The following is a 24351-nucleotide window of genomic DNA, read 5'->3' on the forward strand; positions in this document are numbered from 1 at the left end:
TTTGTGCTCTCAGATATGAGGATTTTCCTCTAAACGGGTGGGATTTGAGCCTTAGTTAGCTGGTTGTTCCTTAACATATATCTATGTGGACCGTTGGTTCTTATAATAATAATAATGATATGAAATATAATAATAATAATAATACGATAATCGCTTGTTTCATTCCCAGCAGCCGTGCTGCAGAATGTTTAGCCTCTCAGTCCCACTAAAGTGGGTGTGATTTCCGGCGGGAACGTGATGTCAGTCCATAACCTCTAAAGAAAACCTTTTAAAAAAATACAACTGATCAAATGTTTATGTATTTCTATATAATAACTATGATTTTGCTCAAGTGCTCCATATTAACCCATTCTTTTAGGACTCGCTCGAGAGCCCCCTTCCAGGTGACTGTCCTCTCGAAGTTCCCTCCAAGTAACTTTACACTCCTGTAGGTTATGGTTATTTTTGGGGATCCATTCTGGAACGTTTTGGCAATGTTCTATTTTCATTCACAGACATCAGTGCTGGAACCTTCCGGGAACCATAAAACCCAACACGATCTTATGGTTTTAAGAGGACTAACAAAGAACGTTTCGGTGACGTCCTTGGAATGTTTTCTCATGATCCAGTGTTGAGCATGCAGTCGAGCAGAGCTGACGTCATTCAGTTACGATTACAAGAACATTCTGGAAACGTTCTTGGAATGTTTCTAATGACCCCAGCAAGACTGTAACGTCCTGTTAAGGCTTGTTTTTAGGTTTTAATCCTCCTAGCTACCTAGCTACAAGTTAACGTTTCAGGAACGTTTTAATAATCTAACAAGTTATGTGTTTTGAATCTTTTTTTTTTTATTAAGAAACACAGACAACATTTACTATCTTGGAATGTTGCTACAAAAATGAGAATGATGAACTACAATATAAAATAATTATTAAAATGCTATAATAGTATTCTTTTTTGTTACATTTTTAGGACATAAAATGTAATAGTAGTAGTAGTAGTAGTAGTAGTAATAGTAATAATAATAATAATAATAATAATAATAATAATGTGGCTACAAGTAACAAATGCATTTATTTTGGAATTCACTAGAAACCTCCATGCATTTAAAGGTAAAAGGTAAAGGTGCACGTATTCGTCAGGACTGTATAGATGTGACACAATTGTTAGCCACATATAAACACTTTGTTTTTAGGGTTTTATTTGAGAAACCATTTAATCAATAAAACAAGTACCAGGTAAAAACATTGGTAAGATAAAACAGTCTGTAATTTAAAGAGTGAACCAAAGTGTTTTGTTATTACCCAAAAACAGAGCCTACTAATAGGTCAGTGTTTTCTGTTACAGAATACCGTACACAGCTATACAACAGTGCTGGACTGTGTTTGAACTGTTGTGGTAACTGGCGCAGAGAAACCTCTTGCTGTGCTAGTTTATCCTTGCAGTAAATAGTATGTAATTAATAACACCACAAACTGTTTTGAGAAAATGAATCTGTTTTGCTTTATTTTTGCTCACTGTATACAAGCGTAATAGCAAATATTTGTGGTGGCACAATTCTGAAAGACACTAAAAATTAGGGGTGCATGATATGAACATAAAATCAAAAGCTGTTTGGTATCAGAATTGCAATATAAGAACTGATCTATTATCATTAAAATATTTTTTCTCTAACTGGATGTCCAGAAAGCAGAGTATGTGGGCGGTGCAGAGTAGGAGTGGAGCAAGGAGTTGCAGGGGTGATGGTAAGCCAGTTAAATATTTTTAACTGGCTTATTATTTATTGTTAAATAAGTTCTTATAAATTAAATGAACAAATAGTAAAAATGGGATTTTTCCTACAGATCTCACAACGACTAGCATAGTCCCCTTTTAACTGCCATTTCTTCATATGTAGTGATTGTAGGGTAGAAGTGCTAGAAGTAACACTTGCTATCTTTATTGATTTGTAGGCTTCAGGTTAATTGTTGGATGCTTAGCCAGCTGCTTTGGGATCATGGTTGTGTCTGTTAGTTTTTAGTACATCAAATATAAATAAACTGTGTTAACTTTTTACAAAACAATTTGTGCTGCAGAGGTCCTGCGTACTGTTTTCACAAAAAAACAACAACCCAGGAACGTCCCATCATTTTAATTTTTCTTACTCAAAACAGGAATTAAATGAAAGTAAATGAAAGTCAATTTAAAATGAGCAAACCTATGAATAAAGTATTGTTAAATTAATAAAAGTGTTACCATTTGTTGATTATCATTTGGATCATTAATTATGGTCATTAGTGAAGTGAAAATATTCTAAAATGGACAGGAATGAAATAGAGAATATGTAAAGACTCTGCATCACTATCTAGCTGGAACTGCAAATCAATCAGTGGTATTTCTAAACCACTTTAAAAGTAGACACTTTTCTGTGGCAAGCAAGTAAAACACACAATGAATACGAGCCCATTACAAGCGGTAAATTTTATTATGGGATAACAGCACATAAAGCACATCTAAAATCGATGTGTCCAATGCACTTTTAATAAAGGTAATATTAAAGGTACAGTTTCTAAGTACAATATAACAACATTCATATTAGAATGAAAAGTATTTAAAAGACAACATTAAATTTCTTATTTTTCTTTACAGCTGTATTTACAAAATGAATCAAAATACTTATTTCCATATTTAAGAATCAGACGAAGAGAAGGAGCAAAACTACTATTGTGAAGAGACTACCTCCTAAAGAGAGTTCAAAAGAGCTGGATAAAAAGGTACATGATCATCTGCCCCCATTTTAAGATCAGTAGCAAACGTGTGACGTAAAAATTTGTGACAACCACAAACCGGCCTCTGCATTTTCCCACAGTTTAATGCTGCCAATGTGTGGAGTAAAACCCACCCCCACCCCAGCGCCCACCCCTGGAGCTCACATTTAACAGACAACAGGAAAGAAATCCAAATGTGTATTATGCATATTTTACATACACATATGAATACTTCAAATACAATGCATTAGTCATTTGTTTGTAATAAGGAACAGAAATTGGAACCATCATAAAACCAGGAGAACACAGAGTGGATTGTCTTTTATCCATCCTTTTTTTTCTTCTTCTTCTTTACAAATCCCCAAACCTGGGTCTGCAACAAACACCGTCATTCGTGATTTCAGTCGGACTGTGACCGAATCAATCAGAATGTGTGTCTTATCATGGTTACGACAGTGTTGGCTGTTCAGCAGAAGAGCAGGAAGAAAGGAAATAAAGAATGTAGGCTGTGCATGAAAGGGCAGGAGAGTCTGTCAAATGAAACATAGGGGACAGTAGGAGAGGCAGGAAAACACTGTTTTACACAGTCGGAAACAAACAAGAAAATATCAGATACATGAAAAGACACTGCATGAAAAACAAAGTTGGAAACACACAGAAGATCGAAGTCAACTACGTGTGCAAATACATTATCATTTGAGTACATGATCGAACGGTGAAAACAAGCGCGACAGCTAAACATCATTTCTGCATCCTGGAGCACTGAGAGGCACTCAGTGTAGTTTGTTGTGTATTATTGCGAGTCTAGTTCTCATACTTGCTACAGAGAGAAAAATGAGATGTTTCAGTAGAATGAACCTACAACTGGCAAACTGGCAAGTTTAATTTCTTGTACATTTAACACTTAACCACTGTGTGTGTGTGTGTGTGTGTATGTGTGTGTTACAGTGAGCAGATATACTTTAGGCCAGAAATACAAATGTGGATGTGTCCGCTGTGTAGGTTATAATCAAAATGAAAGTACCAAAATGAGGCTAAATGTGGAATCATGTTCTTCAATCTCATATCTAAAGTCCTTTCCAGCAGCGGATACTCGGACAAAACTACCAGTAGGCATCATGTTTGCAAATTTGAACAGAACAACTCCAGCCAGTGGTTCTCACAATCTAAAGGATCCACGCAATACTGTCTTTCTTTAGCTTTTTCTTCATGGTGAGAAATCAGAAATGCAATGTGGAAAAACTTCTTAATTAGGTGATACTGCTTTTACTTCTATTCTTAAAGTGAGAAAGAAACGAGTTGCATCCCAAGACTAGCACACTGATACAGGTACTTGCTGGGTATTTAATGTCATTTTTATCACTATATCGTTAATCTTTATCATTATCCTTATCATTTATCAAGTCCTAATATCAAGAATGCATCAATAGTGAAATGAATGGACTAATTGAGTGGCCTAGTCTAGGAATCAAGAAGTTTTGTTCACGAAAGTAACTTACCTAGCACCACACATCAGTTTAAACACAAAATTAATGTCAGCACACCCTACCTCTATCAAACTAAGTCTAAAAGAGAGAAGTATACTAAAAACAGAGATACTGTACAGCATGATGTTCTCAATAAACAGATAAATATTTGCACTGAGTAGGTCTTAATAGCAGTATTTTCTTCTTACCTATACAGACAGAAGTTACAAAGTTACCTTTATACATGTGATCAATAATAACATTAAATATCGTGAATTAAAAGCAGAAAGGTGAGGGAGGGAGAGAGAAAGAGAGTGAAATTAAGCTGTACAGTTTACAGGCCATATGAAGTTCTTAGTTCTCCACCTGGGAACAGAACCAGTCAAATATACACAACAGAAAAAGATAATGAGAGAGAGAAAGAGAGAGAGAGAAAACAAAATGGAACAAAATGTGATAAATAAAAGGTGTATTTACATGCAGATGTGGAAAGCCTATGCACAAAGATGAGGAATAATAATAATATACCATATATATTATTGCTTGACATTCGATTATGGCTAAACATTTTTTGTTTGTTTGTTTTTTGTCTTTTTCTTCTATATTCTAAAACATCTTTTATTTACTGTATCAGCTGTGCTTTTTTTTTTTGGGGGGGGGGGGGTAAAAAAAAAAGTAAAAGATAACCAATATAGATAGAAACAACTCACATTTCAGAAATGCAATGAAAATGATTGGTATGGTAAGGATTGATAGTAACACTTTCACCTTCAAATCAAAATAGCTTGACAAGCATTTCGTCACACATTAATTCCATTTCTCAGGACGGTTGGAATATTGTTCAGTGCCTTTGCTAAGCAGTACAGAGTTTGCAAGAAAGTAGAGCTGTAAACTTGACCTGTGCTATTAGTGACTGAAAAGGCCTTTTAAAAGTCATGTTTGCATAATCTAGTCATGAAATTAACAGTGAGGTGCATCATGCCTCATGCTTGTGCAGCCTCATTGATGGGATCGAGCTCAGTGCTACTAAAACTGTAAAACCTGGGACAACTAAGATATCCATATACCATATACTTCAGCTGACCCTGCTGCTCCTTTTCTATTTTTCTATTCCTATTTTATTAAAGCCTTGTCTGGGGTTTGACTTAATCAAACATACTCACACACATGCACGCAGCACACACAAGTTCAGATGCATCATATTGCTTTTTTTTTTTTTTTTTTACAGAGGAAATAAATCAACACAGAGGGTAGAAACCACAGATTAGAGATACACAATACATATAACTATGAAGAACAATGAATAGATCATTGGATCTTTCACTAACAAGAGTAGGTATCTGTACATCGACATGTCTATTCCACAAATCCAGAGATGATTTAGAACCTTTGCTTCAATTGAAAAAATAAATTTGTCCAAAGTTCTACTTTACAGCCTGTATTGCTTTTAATACCTAATATAAACTAGACTGACAAAATGATTTCTGCTGTGGTAGAACATCACATCATTACACTTCATTCTTACGGTGCAACTGGGTATTGAAACTGACTTTAGAACACATCAAATATGGATAGAGTAGACTGAAAAAAGAACGACAACAGTCTTCTGTGTATCAAAGCTTGTTCAGAGGGAACTCCACAGCAGTGGCTACCCTGTAGAAACCCGTATTAGTAACGCACTACAAATTCCTGGCTCATGGGCAGAATCTGCTAGTGGAGCAAAATGTAGAAGAGGTATTTGGCACATAGATTTATATAATATGAGTGACAATTAGAACAATCCCCATCCAGAAAAGGACAAATCGGACCAAAAAGGGTGACACTCTAGCTTCTTGCTTAAACATTATTTTGTATTCTGTTCTGTGGGATTAGATGCTTTTTGTGTAATGTGGCTGGCCTTATATATATATATATATATATATATATATATATATATATATATATATATATATATATATATATATATATATGCATACATTAATTAAATTGTATATATTTCTCACCATCCTAATAACATTTGATCCAAATGCTAAGGTGACCATATTGTTGTTTTTATGAAGAAGAGACACTGAGGACACTGTGGACACACTGGTATCCACCATAGTTAGGATTTCATGGCTGAGGGGCTTCAAATATAAATAAGTTGTAGGAACATGGCAATGTGTATGTGTGAGGGTGAAAATACCTCTCAAACCATGTAACTACAGAACGTTATTGTACATCATACACCAACAACTTATTTAGCAAGACCAACAGAAAAGCCATAACAGCCTATATGACCAAATCATCTCCTTTCAGTTCAACTTACAACTTAGCTTACCTGAAGACCCCCCCAGTCACAACATCCTACACACGGATACCCGTGTGTCCCCAGTGTCCTCTTTTTTGAAAACCCATATGGTGAACCTAGCATTTGGATGTTTTGAAGATTTTGATCAGCACACATTCAACCAGGTGTGTTCAAACTTTTGACTGGTATTGTATGTATATACAGTTTAGGAGACACACTGACCAGAGAAGTGTTTATAACAGCCAACAAACAGGAACCAATAAAATAATACAGAAATGGTCTACCCCAGTAATTTCACTAAATGTTCTCCCTGAGCATTCGTACTGAAATCCATACACTGCCAATTGCTAAAATTGAGAAAAAGAAAGTTCAGTTGGATTGTCATTCACAGTTTGACAAATGTTCCTATGCAGTTAGAACTTTTCTGGCCAGCAACACCAATCAGATACATTGCACTGAAAATCATGGCTATTGTAATTCTCCCAGAATCTATGGTGTATAAGGTCATGCTAATAAGCCATGGTAATCTGGCTAATGCAGCCAGCGGCCTGTCCTGAGGGTCACGCTTGCGGCTTGTCCAGCGTACAAGGGCACAGCACAAGTTTATTGGACTTCGTTCACTGGGATATTTTGGTATCTGTCAAAAACATGTTTAATGAAAATTATACGACAAACAATCACTCATGTTAGTGACTGTTTGATTAATATTATTTTTTTTGCTTCTGCTTATCATATTTAATGTCCGAATGATGTTCCTGCTCACACTGATGTGCATCAATGTGTTTTTTGTTGTTTTTTTGACAGACGTAAACAGAGCCAAAGTTAATATGCCAAATGAGTCACTGATGAGATGTTCCAACATGCTGTTTCAGACCTGCATCTACACACTTGTGGTCTTCATAAGTGACAGTTTTAAAAAATGAGTAAATATGTCCCCAAACTGCAAGTGTGAACTCTGGGACAGGCTGTGGGGCTAACACTCAAATGCAGGTGGTACATAAAGTTATAAAGAAAAGAATGCAATGTGCAAGGAACAGTAAACTGGGTCCAACATCTTAATGATCATGTTTAGAATAAAATCCAAAGAAATCTGCTCAGTTAAAAAAAAAAAACTCAAATAAAGCCTAAAAGTCTTCTTCATAATTTCTCGTAAATAAACCACAACAATGTTAGAACAACAGAATTAGAAGAAAAACTCTTCCCTGAGGAAAATAGGACTTGAACACACAGCATTATGAAAAGATGGAGAAACAATAATAGATTAATATTGATTTGGTGTCACCGGTTAAGGACGTTTGCTGTTTGGCAGAACTGTTTGTTTAATGTTTTGTTAACAAAGTGGTATTTCTGGATCATATGTGGGTATTATAATAGTCACATCATAGTTTAACTGGAATGTTACAACACATCTTTTCTGGACTTATCTGATGTAGGAGAAACCTCTATGGCACGTTCATCAAAGGGCTTAGATTCACTCAACACACAACGGTTAGGTATTCAGGAAAAAATAGCACTAATACTAACATTGCCTTGTTTTCCAACAAAACATAAAAACACACACACACACAACAATTCTAATTATTGCAGGGATAAGTGCTCTATAATCTCACTTTCTTTCTCTCCCACTCCCTCTTTCATCAGCTTATGCACTGTACATGTTACAAAAATAGAACTTTTACTACCAGACAAGGCTTTGAATATTTCATTCTCTCTCTCTTTTTTATTCTTTAACTCTCCTAGCTATTGCCACAACTGCTGGGCAAAGGCCTTCTCAGAGAGGCTGTTTTAAAGGACTCCGCACTCACAAACACACACTTGTCCACAAAACCAGACGGGCAGAATTCGACAAGAACTTTGGCTGTGTCAGAACAGGCATTCTGCACCATAGAAGTGCATGCTTAACACCCAGGTAAAAAGTCTCTTAGATGGTTCCCCCAGATCCTTAAAAAGTCTCTTAAATTAGAGGCTAAAGTCTGCAAATGTCTAAAATTCTTTACAATTAGAGATATTCTAATTCTAATATTCTAAAGTTGATGCTTGAGTCATGGCATATATGACACACTACACTAAGGTTGGTGTGGCGCAACAGATAACACCACCACCTACCATTGCGTTACAACAACACCATGTGGGAGACCAGGGTTCGATTCCCGGTCTGGGTGACTATGCTGCGCTACACCAATAAGAGTCCTTGGGCAAGACTCCTAACACTACATTGGCCCTCCTCTGTAATACCAGTAACCTTGTCAGTCGCTCTGGATAAGAGCGTCTGCTAAATGCCGTAAATGTAAATGTAAATGTAAGACTAGTCCACCAGAGAATAGCAGACTGATAAAGTGAAACACACTGATAAGATTAAAATGGAGAAGGAAAAGTGACTTGTGTATTGTTTGAATAAGACAATAACACATGCCAAATTTGAGTTAGTATGGTATTATTTTTCTTTGTTGAGGTCCTAAAGGCTTATTACTGAGCCTTGAAGTTTGATTTAATTTGAACAGCAACTCAGTCTAAAGATACAGAGACATGCTGTGGGCTCCTCACCACTAGATGGAACCATTGGACTTGTGCTGGGACACTCTTAACAACAAGCCAAAGATTTCTGCCATTTAAACCTAATGCTTTTCATTGGTCCACAGATAGTAAGCATCTAGACAAAATGAAGCTTCCTAACATGCAGTCAATTACTTCGAATTGTAAGGTGATGTTAACAACAATTTAAACTCTTGCCTTGACATATACAGTAGTTCCAAATCGGGTGGCAAGCACTTTTTACCATAGGTGCCCCCTTTTAGGACAAGTTGTGGTTTTGTGGATGGAATTGATGTGACTGCAGAGCAGAACAATGGTCAGAAGCTTGAAATATTTAAAAGCGGACATGCTGATCTGGGACCAGGTGTGGACTCTGTACTTACTCCTTGTAGTCCATAAGTGCTAAACACAGACCTGATCCAAAACCAGCATTCCGACTCTTTTCCGATTCAGTTTTCCGTCTCTGTCTGCCTTTACCCAGCGTCCATCTTAAACCCGACCCACTCACATACACAGCGCTGTAGGAGCTTCCAACGTATAGCCTCTGTGACTCTGTGGTTTTCACTTGTATTTCTTTTTGCACATGCAACACATCACTAGGTAAATATACAAGTCTTAAATTAAAGAAAGGTGCAAATAAAAGTGCCTTATCAATTTTCAACAATTAAGAATAGTCTAGCTACTAATATCATACATGTTATTTAAAATAGATTCTATAAACATTACTTTTTTCTGTATAGTAAGTACTTATGACCATATACCCTGTAGCACATTAGAAAACAGGTGGAATGGACTTGCATTGTGGCGGTGTGCTCAGTTAAACTGCAAGCACCTGTCCAGAAAAGGATTTAATAGCAGATGGCCTTACATGATATCACTAAGCAACCATGGTGGATGGAGTCTTCAACAGCTAAAAGTAATTGCATTTTTTTAAAACTAGAATTACCAGAATTCTACTTAGGTTTTTTTTTCATCTTCTTTTTTTTGACGATTGTCCTTAGATAGGTGCCGCTTCACGTCACCCCATGCCGACAGCTCTTTTCCACATTCCTTGAGCGCTCCTCTCTCTTTCTTGCTCTCAGTTCTCTCTCGTGCCCTCTCCCCATTCTCCTGCTCTCCCTCGTCCTCTGCCTCCTCTCTTCCAGTCTCTTTCATTGCCAGTTTGCATTCCGAGCAGAGGTCGTCCCAGTAAAGGAGGAGAGAAAGCTAAGCCTGGCCGATGCATACTGTATAGGTCACAATCCCTGCACTCATAATGAAGGTGATGGTTTTAGTCCTCTTTGAGTAGCCTAGCATTTCCACTTGCGTAAGAAATGCTTCATTAATTGATCGTTTTTAGACCAAACTGGAGGATAGACGTCACAGGAACGTGTTGCTGGAATCAGAAGGATGTCCGTGTCCATATCGCTGTTGTCTTCTTTTAAAAACTGGTTGGTTCTGCTGATCATTAGGAATCATCAAGGGACCCTTCTGGAGTCGTATGCATGAGCGCTTCAGCTTGAGCCAGAGAGAGAGAGAGAGAGAGAGTAAGAGGAAACGGAGAGAGAGAACGAGTGTCTTCATCTTCTCATCCTCTCCCCAGGGCCCCCCTCAATCCCACCTGTATCAAAAAAGGAGGGGATGAACCTCACAAATTACCCCTCCAAATCAAAGCCGCCTCTGCCTCGCGCCCTCCCAAAGGAAAAAAAACAAAACAAAACAACAACAACCAAAAAAAGGGAAAGTGTGCAGCAGGTTAGCTGTCCTGGTACGTGTGTGTGTGTGCGCACGTGTGTGTGTATGTTTGTTATTGTGTGTTTCTGTGTGTGTTGTGTATGTGTGTGTGCGTATGGGCATGTATGTATGTGCAGGGCACTGGTAAAGTGTCTCAGATTCATGCTCGACATTCCCCACGGTGTTTTTGCCCCCCGGAGGGCAGGACGAAGGGGCCGTTAGCCGTCCACGGGCATGGACTGCTCAAAGTCTGATCCAAACAGCTCCTTGTATAATGGGGGGAAGTGGGTGCGCACAATGTCTGGGTATATTGCTTTGAAAGCAGTCAGCTTCTCTGTATGCCTGCTGCACAGCGCTCGCAGTGTCGACACTTTGCATATCAACTGCAGAGAGAGAGAGAGAGAGAGAGAGAGAGAGAGAGAGAGAGAGAAACGGAAAGGGAAGTGAGAGATTGTAGGGAAAAGAGAAGAAAAAGAGACGGGGGGAGAGAGAGAGGGAGAAGGAGAGGGGAAGGGTAACACAGACAGGTTTGTTATTGTGATTCAGGAGGAGAACTCAGGGATGAAGAGGGGAATAAGAGGAGGGTATTTGGAGAACCGGCTCCTCCCTCCCTCTTGCATGCCTGAACCCTCACACGGGGTTACACACCCACGGCACCCTCAAACTCATACACTGCACAGACGGAGCCTTATTTTAATGCACATCCAGACCATTTTAATGATCATCCAGCTATCAAACTGTACAAAGATTTAATGAATTAAACCATAAAGTCATTCATTCATTACTAGGAAGACAAAAAAGAAACAGTAAGAAGAGAACAGATATATTAAGTAGCCTGTTTACGCAGTCAGCAGCGAACGTTCAGACATTTCATGCACCTTCCTTTATGCATGGACTGTCCTCTCTGTGTTTGTCATAGATGTGTGTGTGTGTGTGTGTGTGTGTGTATCTGTGTGTAAAATACTGAATGATTCCTTTATGAGAATAGAAGACTTTATACAAATAAACCTGTTCAAATGACAATTTTTATATTAAATCCTTTTCTGTGTACAAATTTCCTGCACATTTCAGAAACTGGTTATAATTATATTTTCTGAATTTAGCATACTACAAAAAATAATAATAATAATAACAAAACATTACTGACATTACTGTAGCACATGCCACATTTTCGTTTGTATGTCCAATTATGCAAATTAACAGTAATTGTGTTTTAGAATATACAGAATATACAGTTTCTTCACTGTAAATATGAACATATTTACACTTGTAATTTGACAAAAACACATGTAATTTGACATAACTATATATATGTAATAATTATATAAAAATTAATGTATAAAATAATATAAGTGCAAAAGTGAGAGTGTTTTTGTATGAGCACCTTTGTGAGTATGCCATCCTCTCTGTGGTTCTTCTGCAGGACGTGCTGTAGAGCCAGCTGGATCTTCTGCTGCAGTTTCTCCACCTTCACCTTCTCCTGGAGCCAGGAACGGTCTGTCACAAACACACATAGAAACAGATGACAAGTTCATAATGAATAAATAAAACACTATGTGTAAAACAGAAGCTATGAAATCATGTTGAATTTATATTCCATCTGACACAGTGGAGCACAGGCCTCACACACAGGGCTGGTTTAAGTTATGCTGTTGAATGGAAATCTGATAAAACACAGTGTTACTCTTAGCCCTTCACATACAGGGACAACTGGGAGTAGATTAGACTGAATATGAAACATGGTAAAAACAGAATAAAGCATCCCCGTGGTATATGTGTGTGCGAGTGTGTGTACGCTGTGGTAGAATGGGGGGGTGGGGTGGTTCTATCTGACTGCTTTAGAACTCTGCAACTGCTGTTAGCTGTGCTCCTACCTGCAGACATCAACACGAACGCCGAGAACAGGGCGAGCTCGTCCTCAGACAGGTGCATAGAACACAAGTTTTTCCCAAACTCGAAGACAGAGCTGATCAAGTCGTCACAGCCTGCCAGAGGTAGAAGAGGTGGTGGTGGTGGGGGAGGGGGGGGGGGGGTTGGGAAGATGCAGACAAAGGTGTCAAGCACACTCTTGATCTTTAGCACAGGAAAGATATAAACATACACTCTCACACACACCGACACGCACATACACCCTCTCAACAGCAACACGGCGAGAGGCAACAGCAGCGCCCAGATTACTAAAGGCCTTTGTTCCCTGTTCTCCCCGTCACACACTAATCATGTTCTGGCAGATGAGTGCTGTTATGCAACCATGACTGGGGTCACTAACGAGACTTTTAGTAAAATCAATGACTGGAGGGGTTCGCACACACATACACACTCACACACATACAGAGTCATTTTGATGGCAGAGGAGCAGCAGAAGCCTGCAGTCTGCTGCTCTCTGTAGAGCACGCAGGACAGAGGCTGGCTTGTTGAAGGGGCCACACGCATTAAACTGAACAAGACACTATTGTTGCTACATGACTGAAGACGCTCAGACAAATACACACACTGTGATTCCTTAATATAAACACACCAACACACACACACACACACACACATATATATATATATAATATATGTATGCACACAAATGCTTCCCCTCCCCTCACATTTGTATTCATTCTGGCATTTGGACAGCTTTCTGCCTCAAAAGGCTGCGGATGCGCATAAGGACCTACAGTGGAGGGATTTTACTAATGTCATGGCATTCAAACATAAATGTTATTTGCTTACACTAGAGGAATCCAATGCCTGGATTATGACTGTATGGATTGCGGGCTTGATAAAACTCCCCCAATGGGTACTCAATCTTGCTTATGGTTTTTCCAGACACGAGAAACCCACAAGGCTCAGCTACGGCCTAAGAGAATCTGGCCCGCTCGACATTAACAGGTACGAGAGATATATGGAGTCTGCTTCAGTCTGTTGGTCGGCATAGGTCTGTCATGATACATGAATTTTGATTTCAATACAGACACCAGACAAGGTTGATACCAAATCATACAATGAAGGGGAAAATCTGAACACCAACGGCTGGATTCCTGGACATTGATTAAGCTTAGTCTTGAACTAAACTTAAACTAAAATTAGTCTTAATCTGGGCCTTGCAAAATGTCTCTAAATGTCTAACCTTTGCTATCTTAATTAATAAATGTGTTTTTTTAAAATCCACTCTCTTTTTATCAACACAAAACACTTCTGATCTATTTAGCTAAAGAAAAAGTACTAAAGGCAGCCATGGCCTTTAAGGTTTAGAGAGGCAGGCTTAGGACCAGAAGGTTGCTGGTTCAATCCCCAGGACTGGTAGAAAGGGGTGGAAGAAACAGTACTTTCTCCTGAATGAAGAAACAGTGCTTTCCTCCCTCAACATTTACGGCCAAGGTGCTCTAAGTAACGCTCAGAGATCTGATGCTATTCACTAGCATGAGTGTGTGTGTTCATTACCCATCATTACGTATGGGCTAAATACAGAGGTTCTAATCCTCTGTACAGCTGTAAAATGGCTGTAAAGTGTGCTTCTAATTCTAACAGATCTAAGTGTTGATAAAAGCTAAGCAGGTTCAATTAAGCAAATACTTTTATGTTTTTTATTTCAGATAAAGTCACAAAGAGAATGGGAAACACGCACTCCTAAAAATAAAGGGGCCAAAAGGCACTGCTCCAGAGCCTTTTGGCTAAGTTTCTGCACCCTGACAAAGACAGACAGCACAAACACACTCAGAGTGGAAGCAATTTGAGGGAACACAGTACAGGAGAGTGACTTACCTAATGACTTAAACACATCAGGACCAGCATACTTTCCATCGAAATAGACTGTATTGTTCTGGGGGTCAAAGGCACGGCACATTCTGACAAACACCACCTCCAAGGAGCCTAGAGAGGGCCAAAAAACACCAGCGTGAGATTTTTCCACAGCGTTTGTGCCATGAAATTCTGAGTCATACTCCACTTTGGTTTTGGCTGTTATTGTCGAGGCTTTTCGATAACCTGCAGATTTCTTCTTCTTTGTTTAGGAGCCCCACTAAATGTGTCTTAAATTAAAAACCATATCCCCATCACTGAAATAGGGAGTATGTAATCCACAGAAATCCATATAACAACAGAAACGCCTCCACGCTGACTGCGATCTCCCTTTGTGCATGTGTACCGTATGTGTTTGCATTCCTGTGTGTGTGACTCAGGTGGGCCGTCGTATTGTTGTTGTGAGTGGGAGATGTAATTCCGCTGAAGAGTGCTCACTGAGAACTGGATTAGAGGATAAACACGTCGTAATGGAAGCCATTACCGAGCTTTAGGGAGATGCCACTGCTTTAGAATGTCACATCAGGCGAGGGATCCCTGTCAGAATGTCATTATTAATATTGGCAGAGCTAGCACAAATAACACGCAGGCACACACTGAGGGAGTGCACAGCTTCAGGATTTGTTTGTGCATCGGAGAGCAGTTTGCCCTATCTTTTGAGAGGGGAGAGCTCAAGCTGGGGAATGTCGTTTCAGATGTATTTCACAACATAGTTACTTCAGTGCTGTGTCCGCCACTATATACACTGTATACATATCAGCCCAAGGCTCACACGCTTCATCACTGCAAACATTACAAAATTACAAAAGAAAATTACAAAAGAAAAAGCAAATTACAAAAGAAAAAGCAGTGTGAAATTGAAATATTGAAAAAAATTTATGTAGTATAAAACTGATACATCTCCATTTTACTTTGTCACTTAATGTGAATCTAGCAAATTGGTAATAAAGTATTTTAAAATTTCATTGAATCAGTTTGTTAATATCAACATATTGTAAATGTGTTACAATAAGAATACGTCACTGCAAACCCAATGGACTATATAGGAAAATATCTGCTTGAACTACATTAGCATAGTGTTTTGTAAGTTGCTGGAGAATGTATGATTTGGTAAAATATTATTGGTTTTTCAAAACCAAAGCGTGCTCCCTTACATTTGGTCTGTAATGTAGACTTGCCTTGGTTAGGCTAGCAGTGATGTAAAGCACATATACACACGCACGCATATACAATACCTGCTTTAAGCAGCACGATCTGATCGTTCTGACAGAGCTCCATGAAGCCGTCGATGCGCTTGGCGAACTCCACCACATACTGGATGGCCTCTGTGATTTTAATGGCGCACAACTGCCACATGACTTCTCTGGGCTGGAGAAACAGAACAGAAAGGAAGAATGCTCTGTATCTGATTATCTCCTTAATGCACTTACTGTGTTAAAAGGTGTCACACACAGAACGTTTCACAACAACACTTAACTTTACATGACACAGAAATGACTGGCAGCCAAATTCTGCTGTGCTCTGCTTTCAGAGCTGTATGAAAACTGTTTTTTTTTTGTTTTTTTGTTTTTTTTAGTGCATGAACTGTTTTTCAGATGTTACTTTATATAATCAGACAAGCTCTGAGCAAGTAAAGCCTGTCTGATTAGCGATGTTAGAAATGGAAACTGTTTTTCATACGATCCCTTTCATTTCCTCTAAACAGATGAGAATGTTTTTTTCGTGTGCTTGTATATGTGTGTGAGATTCCATTTGAATAATGAATTATTTCTACCCCAGCTTAACACGAGTGGAGCCAGATGAAGATCTGCAGATTTAGTTTCAAACTAAATAATAACAATAATATGGCATCTATTTGGACCAGACATATAAATGCAGGTCTGTTTATCAAAAACACCTCCCGGTATCACAGAGAAAAGTCTCTAAAATCTCTAAAAAATGAGCAAAATGCCATTTTTAGGTTTTATGGTGGCAGATGTATGTCCATTTTTAAAGATATCTTGTGTCTTACAGTGTCAGAATCCTCAAAAACAATTTGAAATGGAAATTTGAAATGGAAATGAACCATGTCACAATTTTTCAGTCAGTCCTGACTACTAGTGTGTGATATATAGGTTTCTATAACTTGTTTTTTAGGGTGATTATATGTCCTCATTTTCCCCAGATCTTTGTTTTGGGATATAAAACCTGCGTCCGGCCTACATTTCTAAATTGTGTAAAAAAAAAAAAAAACATCTCATTCGACACAATTGGTCTGCTGGTAAATATATATACAAAACCATCGGTCAAACTGGTTCCCAGAGAGAGGGAAAGAGAGCTGAGACTTTTTGACAAGAGCAGAAAAAAATCTGTTATGGACGAAAAAAATGAGGTTTCTTCTCTGTAAAACCAGGAGAACCAAAAAGAAATGATGAAAAGTCAGTAATCAAATCAATGTCACACTCACAGTTACAGGCTACACACTAACTGACTTTAATGCATTTTCTGATGATAATTTTTTATATTGGCATGAAAATAAAACAAGTTACATAAAAATGGTTAAATTATGTATTTTACTCGTAAGACACATAAATTGAACTGAAGGTACATAATTTGTTTACAGGCTATTAAGGCTATTTATAAGTCCCAGTAAATGTTTTGTATTAATGTTCATTAATGTAGCTGTATGGTTTTAGACATATTTAGCGTCTTTTCACCCTCACACACATACATATTGCCATGGTCCTACAACTTAGATATAGCATTCTTGAAGTCCTCTCTGGCCACAACATCCAAAAACACAGCAGACGCCCAAAATATGATATCCATGTTGTTAGCTATATTAGCTATTAACTTCCTGTGCAAAACTAAAACCATGTCTTGGCTGATCAACTACAGAACATATCAGATGAGATGAGGGTCAAATTGTGAAAATGTTCCATCATCATACTGTCTCTGATATGATACTGTTACCCACATTGTGTGCTGTAATTTGAGAAGGTCATTAAAAATTTATAAAAACAAGAAAAATTAATGAAAAAAAGAACACTTCTGGAAGTTTAGCACAACCACTAAAGAGCAGAGGGTGCTCGGGTGTGTGTATGTATGAGTTGTGGTGGGTGTTACCTTATTCTGGTAGCTCTCCATCTCCTCCTGCAAGAAGGCCTGCCAGGTCATCTGCTGCAGCTCCTCTCTCAGATACTGACACGTCTCCATGTGGGACTTGGAGATGTTCTGGGCCAGATGCTCTGCAACGGGCAAGCGGCACAGCGTCAAACACTCAGATACGCACGAGCACACACGAACACGCTCACAAACACACACGGATAGTGTGTATGCACAGATGTTGTACTGTATATGTCCTGGGCATTGGACTTTTATCCAATTTGCCAATACAGGCCTGAAGAATGGTATTGTTGCAGAGACACAGAGCAGAGATTTTCTCTGTGATTTCCCCACACTATATAACAACAGACTGCTTTTAGTGTGGATGTGTGTTATTGCTGTTTTGCCTTTAAATTTGATTTAGAAGCTTGTTGACATTTTCCTCTGCCACCTCCAGGATGAAGCCCATGGTTAAGAAGTGGAATATTTTAAGGAACTGTTTGTGTGTGCCTGTCTGTTTGTTTGTGTGTGTGTGTGTGTGTGTGTGTGTGTGTGTGCACGTTAAAGTGAGACAAGAGTGTATGTGCATCAGCCTTAGAAACAAAGGTCACATTTGCTTTCAATAAAAAAGAGCAAAAGGGGAAAAAAACACAAAGTATAAAAATCCAATCATGTTGAAAACACATCTGTTATAAGGAGTCCCAGAGCACAAGGGGAACCTAAAAAAATGATTTCCCTCGATGCATGCCCTGCTGGATCCTGATTGGCCCTAATTAATGGAAACTAATTACAAAAAAGAGGCACTTTTAATGAGTCTCGGAGATGAGTCTCCAACCTCTTGCTATTTTAAGCCACCTTTGTGTCATTTGCCCCACGGTTGAGTTCTTCCCCAAATCCCACCCCCAACGCAGCATCCCCCTAGCAGCAATCACATGAGCCGTACTGCACAGTAGGGCTGCAATTAATCATTATCAGTCTATAATCGATAAATCTATCTATTCTTACTCGATTAACCGCCTAATCAAATCATTACGTCTTCTGCAGTTTCCTCTCACACTGGCCCAATCACAGAGCAGCCATTATTGTATTAATGGCACATAAAAGGTCTATGGAGTTGAATCATGGCCCATTGATTGACACAGACTGATGAATGTTTTGCATCCTAAATTTAAAAAGGCAAACAATTAAATATTTGGACAGTACAAAATATTTGTAATTTTGCCCCTGGACACCATCCATCAAGATATCAACATATGATGAAAGAGCAGATTTCCAGTGTTAATTTAAACAGTTTCACAACAATATTGCAATATTGCATTATTATTTTTTTTATAGTGTCTCTATTTTCACAGGCTTAAAAGTAATTGGAAAAATGAACATAACTATAAATAAAAGGATTCTTCGTTTTTACTCATGAGTGTTAATTTGCCATGCATGGACATCACCAAATGTTCAGTTTTCTCCCTAGAGATGCTTTATCAGGCCTTTACTGCAGCCATATTCAGTTGCTGTTTGTTTGTGGGTCTTTCTATCTTCAGTTTTAGTCAGTCTGTCTCTTGAGGTAAAGCCTCTGTATTTACATATTAACGAAGGCTTCTCTTAATTGTAGACTTTTACTATGATACGCCTACCTCTTTACTACCTTCACGCCTACCTTGTCTCATTTCAAATCCTTTGAGTAAAAACTCTGTCACTGTCGAAATGCTTATGGACTTGACTGTATTGTACCTATTGCACTTACCTAGCTCAGCCATGGAGACAGTGGGGGAAGTCTCGCCGTTGGTGAAGGAACAATAGGGAAAGAAGCCTGAACCGGGCGTAAAGTCGCAGATCGGCTCTGGCTTGATGCCGTTGATGTCCAAGCCGGATTGGTCGGGTGAGGGCTGGATGTCCAGGTAGAAGCTGCTGACACCTGAATCTGGCTTGCTGCCATCCGGCGTGTGTCCGTCCATGTAGCCACTCAGCTCGTCGTGCAGCTCAGTCAGGCCGTTGGCTGACAATCCATAGGTGGGGGTGAGAGGTTCGGCCTCACCGGGCTGCTGCTGGTGGTCCCTCTGTTGCTGCTGGAGCCGGTGCTTCTGCACCTCTGCATACAGGCTGTCCCGCTGCTTCTTGGACATGCGACCAAACTTCACCGCTATGGAGGGCAGAAAACACAAGTGGTCACACTCTCTCTTTTCTTAGAAATGTGCAAAAAATAGCGCTTATGCTAACAATAATTCCGAATTGTTGTATCTCATCTCTGCGGTTGGTGTGGCGCAACAGATAACACCACTACCTGCCAGTGAGCTATCACACCATGTGGGAGACTGGGGTTTGATTCCCGGTCTGGGTGACTATGCTAAGCTACACCAATAAGAGTCCTTGGGCAAGACTCCTAACACTAGGTTGGCCCTCCTCTGTAATACAAGTAATCTTGTAAGTCGCTCTGGATAAGAGCATTAGATAAATGCCATAAATGTAAAATAAAAAAATAAAATAAATCTCTGGATTTCTTTGCAAACTCCAGTCTAGATTATTGCTAATGAGTGATTTGCATGTTGAAGTATGGTCTCTACTTCTTCTTTAAACTATGTCTTGCGGAGGTTGTTGCTGAGGTCACTGTTGCCAATATTTTTGCTCACCAAAAAATGGGTGGTTTCAAACTGAAGGTGCTTCTACCAAAACTAAAGATGTTCTAAGTTGTTTAACACCATAGAGACGCCATAGAAGAACCACTTGTGGTTCCATAAAGAACCATTTTTGTAGTAGAGATGTGTGAGTGTGCAGTACATTTTAAAGGGCTAAAGGACTTTCTCTGGATGTAAGGTTTCTTTACCAATCAAAGCTTCTTCTCCCGTCACATCAATCTTTATTTTATTTTAAATAAATATGTCAATATTATAAATGATCATAAATATGTAAATATCAGGAACTAAAAGCCAGCTAAGGTTGTGACCAAAATGGATCTCTTCTCCCTCATTAGTATTGTGCTACATAGGTAGAGACTATCTAGTGCTAGAAACACAAGTGAATTCTGACACTTCCTCGTCATTGTCATCATCATCATGCGTCATCACATAAACAAACACATAAGTGACTGAGCCGTGTTCTGAATCAGTAAAAGCATCTTTGATCGTTATGTTGCTGAGAAACACAAGCCTCCCATTAAACAACAATATTTCTGTTCATTAACGGAAATATGTGGAATTCACGGTGTTCAGTGGCTCGTAACTATCACTGGTTTAAACGAGAAAACATTATCGGCTCCAATTTCCTTTTTAACTGTCGCTTAGTAATAAGAGACTTGCAATAGCAGCATTCAGCTAATGTAGCGAGCTACAATGTTTACTATAAATTACAAGTGCATTGTTGGAGATTATAGTGCAATCTAAATGTTTTCAGCGTCTAGTAAAAGGCAAAGAACTGGCACTGCCATTCCGCTACTTTTAGAAGAGACTGTATTTCCCCAAATTTCATGTATCTTGGGGAATACGCTGGAGATTCTCAGCTAAATGAAAGCACTCCTTCACTACTGAAATCAGAGAACTAACATGTTAACTTGTCTTTTTTCCCCCTCTGGGACAGAGCTCTTAGACAGGGCGCTTAATGTAGCAGCAGTGTGAGAATGGCCAGCCCAGCAGGAATGAGTTCTCACCCTGCGCATTAGGAGAGTAATGGGTGTAAAATGCTTCCCCGCTTTGACATTCTTACAGCATTAACTTTCCACTGCTTCTTACCTGTCAGATTAAGACAGGGCCAGCAGGCCTGGCCAGGATGACTCAGAGGGAACAAGACAAGGCACAAGGCACAGCGAACATGTACAAGCCCAGTAAACAGCAGAGAGAAAGTGAATGCAGAACAGCTACCACTTCTGTCAGCCACTGGACCGTCTTTTTAGACTGGGCTGAGTTTTAAGATGTTAGATTACTGTTAGGGAGGCCGGGGCTTGTAGGGTTCAGGCTAGGATTTGCACAATATAACATTTCTTAATCACTGGCCTTTGGACTAATGATGTGCAGAGGGCTAAAATATGTAAATTGGCTGCCTTGAACCAATTCAAATGTTTGTACTGTGTTAGAGGAGCACCCTGACCAATCAGAGTTCCTGGGGAGTGTTTCTGTGAGTTTAATAACGGCACTGTAATATCAAAACCATGTAATTCTATTATTTTATTTCATTTCTGTTTTTTTATATGTGTGTCTATATGATGCGTTCAAAAAGAATGGACCAATAATAATAGTCAAAATTCAGTGATGATATACTGCAAGGCATATCACAATCACATAACTGTAATGCCAGTATTGTGTATGCACTGTTTTTCACTACAGAAACCATTCCAGAATCAGTTTTTCTGTTTCATATCTGAATGAATCTATTAGTATATGTAGGGAGTGGATGGTTCCAGACCATCACTGAGTCATTTCGGAGCAAGAGATAACTGACTTGGACTGTGCTCAGAAACTAAGGAGGAAAAAATCCTTGCTAATGTGCTGTAGAGGGAGTTCAGCAATGGCAGTGAGCCTGAACACAGAATGGTGGTCTATACGCTTAGAGAGGAGAGAGCGGGCTTTTGGTAGGACTGTCCCATAATAACTCCTTCTTAGTAACATATTAGTCACACAAATGGAACAGTCTTACGAGGCAGTATAGTGACCACCACCAGAAAAGTCCCACCTCTTACAATTGTGGTGCGGAACTTGGAGCCAAGGATCTTGTACTTTTAACAGTATAGACTTCTGCTTCTCCAAGGTTTCTTCTGAATGGGGAGTTTGTCCTCCCTTTGCTGCATAACAGCCTCTATTCTTCTGGGAAGGCTTTGCATAATGTTGGAACATTGCTGTGAGGATTTGATGGCTTTCAGTCACAAGAGCATTGTTGAGGTCAAGTACTGTTGTTAGATCATTAGTTCTGGATCATTAACGCCACTCTACCTCATCCCAAAGGTTTCTCCAGAGAACACAGTTACATTGATCCACAGCCCAATGCTGAAGGATTTATACCCCTCTACCAAGCCGGCACTTGGTATTGGGCATGGTGATGTTAGGCTTATGTGTGGATAATCTAGAGCATTTTATTGGCCATGTTTTTTTGTTTTTTTTATGGAGACTATACAAGCTGTGGTGGGCAACTGTACACCTGTGTTGGTGATAGGTAGATCATCTGTCTAAGTGCATAAGAAAAAGGAGTGTCTACAAACTTTTGGACATTTACTGTAGTTAACTGTATAGTGTCCCTGTAATATAGCTATTCTGTAATGTTTGAATTCTTAAAGATCTTTAATTTGCTCCATGGTTCTTCTCCAGTTAGTTCAACATATAGAAAATGTTCCTTAGCAGAGCTTGGCCTTTTCTTTATGTATTTTGAATTCATCTGTGGACCTAAAAAACTAAAAAAAATAGTGTGTGTGTGTGTGTGTGTCTATGCGTGTATGCATGTGTACGAGATAGAAGAAGGCAGATGGGGGCTAGTGAGTTCCCGTCTGAGTGAAGTCAGAAGTCACCTTGCCTGTCCTGGTTGTGTGTGAGAGAGCAGCCCAGCAGACTCTGATGGCCTGGCCTGATTACTGCCTCCTGTTACGGGCCACAGTCTCACAGCCCAGCCAGAGGCCCTGCAGGGGGCCTCCACATACACACCTGCATACACACACACGCTCTCACCTGTGCTCTCGTTAATGCTGCTCACCTGCGTTGGCTTTAATGAGCCTTCCTAATGACAGTCATTTAATAAAAGCTACTTGCTGTCACCCTCTCTCCGCCCAGAACTGGCCATGCCCCGAAGTCCAACACAAGACCTAACTCAGGAAACTGAGTGCTTGGCCATTGATCTTGTCACTGGCTTGGAGGAAAGTAGTGTTTGCTTTCCAAATGCAGCCAGCATGGAATACCAAATGACACAACAGTCTGTAGAGCAGTCTAAAAAAAAGCATGCTCCTCTGTAGTCATATGCATTCAACTTCCTAGAAAATGGGGGTCTTATGCCCTGTGTGTCCCAGCATATATCCTAATAAGACATCTAGTAAATAATACTAGTTGATTACAGAGATGTCTTATTAGTGTTAAAACTATATTTAAAGCTGTTTTTAGGCTTAATGAATACAATTTACACTTGATTGAATTTACATTCTCAATCAACACACTGGAGTTGGCTTTTTTAATGTACTTTCCCATCTATTTTATTGTTAAACAAATAAGACTTTATTTATCTAAGACATAAAAAATTGAACTCTACGTGGAATAAGACATAGTTACCCTACACTGCCAACCCGGCGTGTACATATTGTGTGTCATATATTTTTCCAGTTCATGTTGGCATGGCCTTAAATCCCTGCTTAAGTGAGTGGTCTGGCTCGCACCAGCCCCGAAACTCACCGTCCCGCGACATGCCCACGGCCAGACACTTCTGCAGCCTGCAGTGCTGGCAGCGGTTTCGGCTGGTGCGGTCGATCAGGCAGTTCTTCTGACGCGGGCACGAGTATGCAGCATTGCTCTGCTGACTCCTCCTAAAGAAACCCTGCAGGAGAAACAGACAGGAACGGAGACAGGCTATAAAACAGACTTTATTGATGCATGACTACATGCTCTGTCATACAGAAAGTAAACACTTGTATACATGGTTAAACTGAGGGCACAGCAAAGACATACACTCTAAGACTCTTTGGAGTGATGTCATAGAAGAACCACTCTGATATCCCTTAAGAACCTTTTAAGTGGACGAAGAACCGCTTTTGTAAACGAGTTTTGCGGGTGTGAACGATGTAAAAAAAAAAAAAAAT

The 24351-nt window shown here is 39.4% G+C and overlaps 1 protein-coding gene across 2 annotated transcripts in view; it reads right to left on the reverse strand.

Annotated features, from left to right (window-relative positions):
* Window positions 1–2424: 2424 nt before the first annotated feature.
* Window positions 2425–24351, reverse strand: part of roraa (RAR-related orphan receptor A, paralog a) — a 303424-nt gene continuing 281497 nt past the window's right edge. For both annotated transcript variants that reach the window (XM_072670830.1, XM_072670831.1), the window contains 8 exons: window positions 23948–24089; window positions 19339–19734; window positions 17619–17740; window positions 15749–15881; window positions 14478–14585; window positions 12602–12712; window positions 12112–12224; window positions 2425–11110 (listed from right to left, as the gene is read on the reverse strand). In XM_072670830.1, coding sequence (XP_072526931.1) covers window positions 10946–11110; window positions 12112–12224; window positions 12602–12712; window positions 14478–14585; window positions 15749–15881; window positions 17619–17740; window positions 19339–19734; window positions 23948–24089 — 1290 coding nt within the window. In that variant the 3' untranslated portion in view covers window positions 2425–10945. The remainder of the gene's footprint in view (window positions 11111–12111; window positions 12225–12601; window positions 12713–14477; window positions 14586–15748; window positions 15882–17618; window positions 17741–19338; window positions 19735–23947; window positions 24090–24351) is intronic.

The sequence above is a fragment of the Salminus brasiliensis genome, chromosome 2 (genome assembly GCF_030463535.1).
Source record: "Salminus brasiliensis chromosome 2, fSalBra1.hap2, whole genome shotgun sequence".
In the NCBI taxonomy this organism is placed as follows: Eukaryota; Metazoa; Chordata; class Actinopteri; order Characiformes; family Bryconidae; genus Salminus; species Salminus brasiliensis.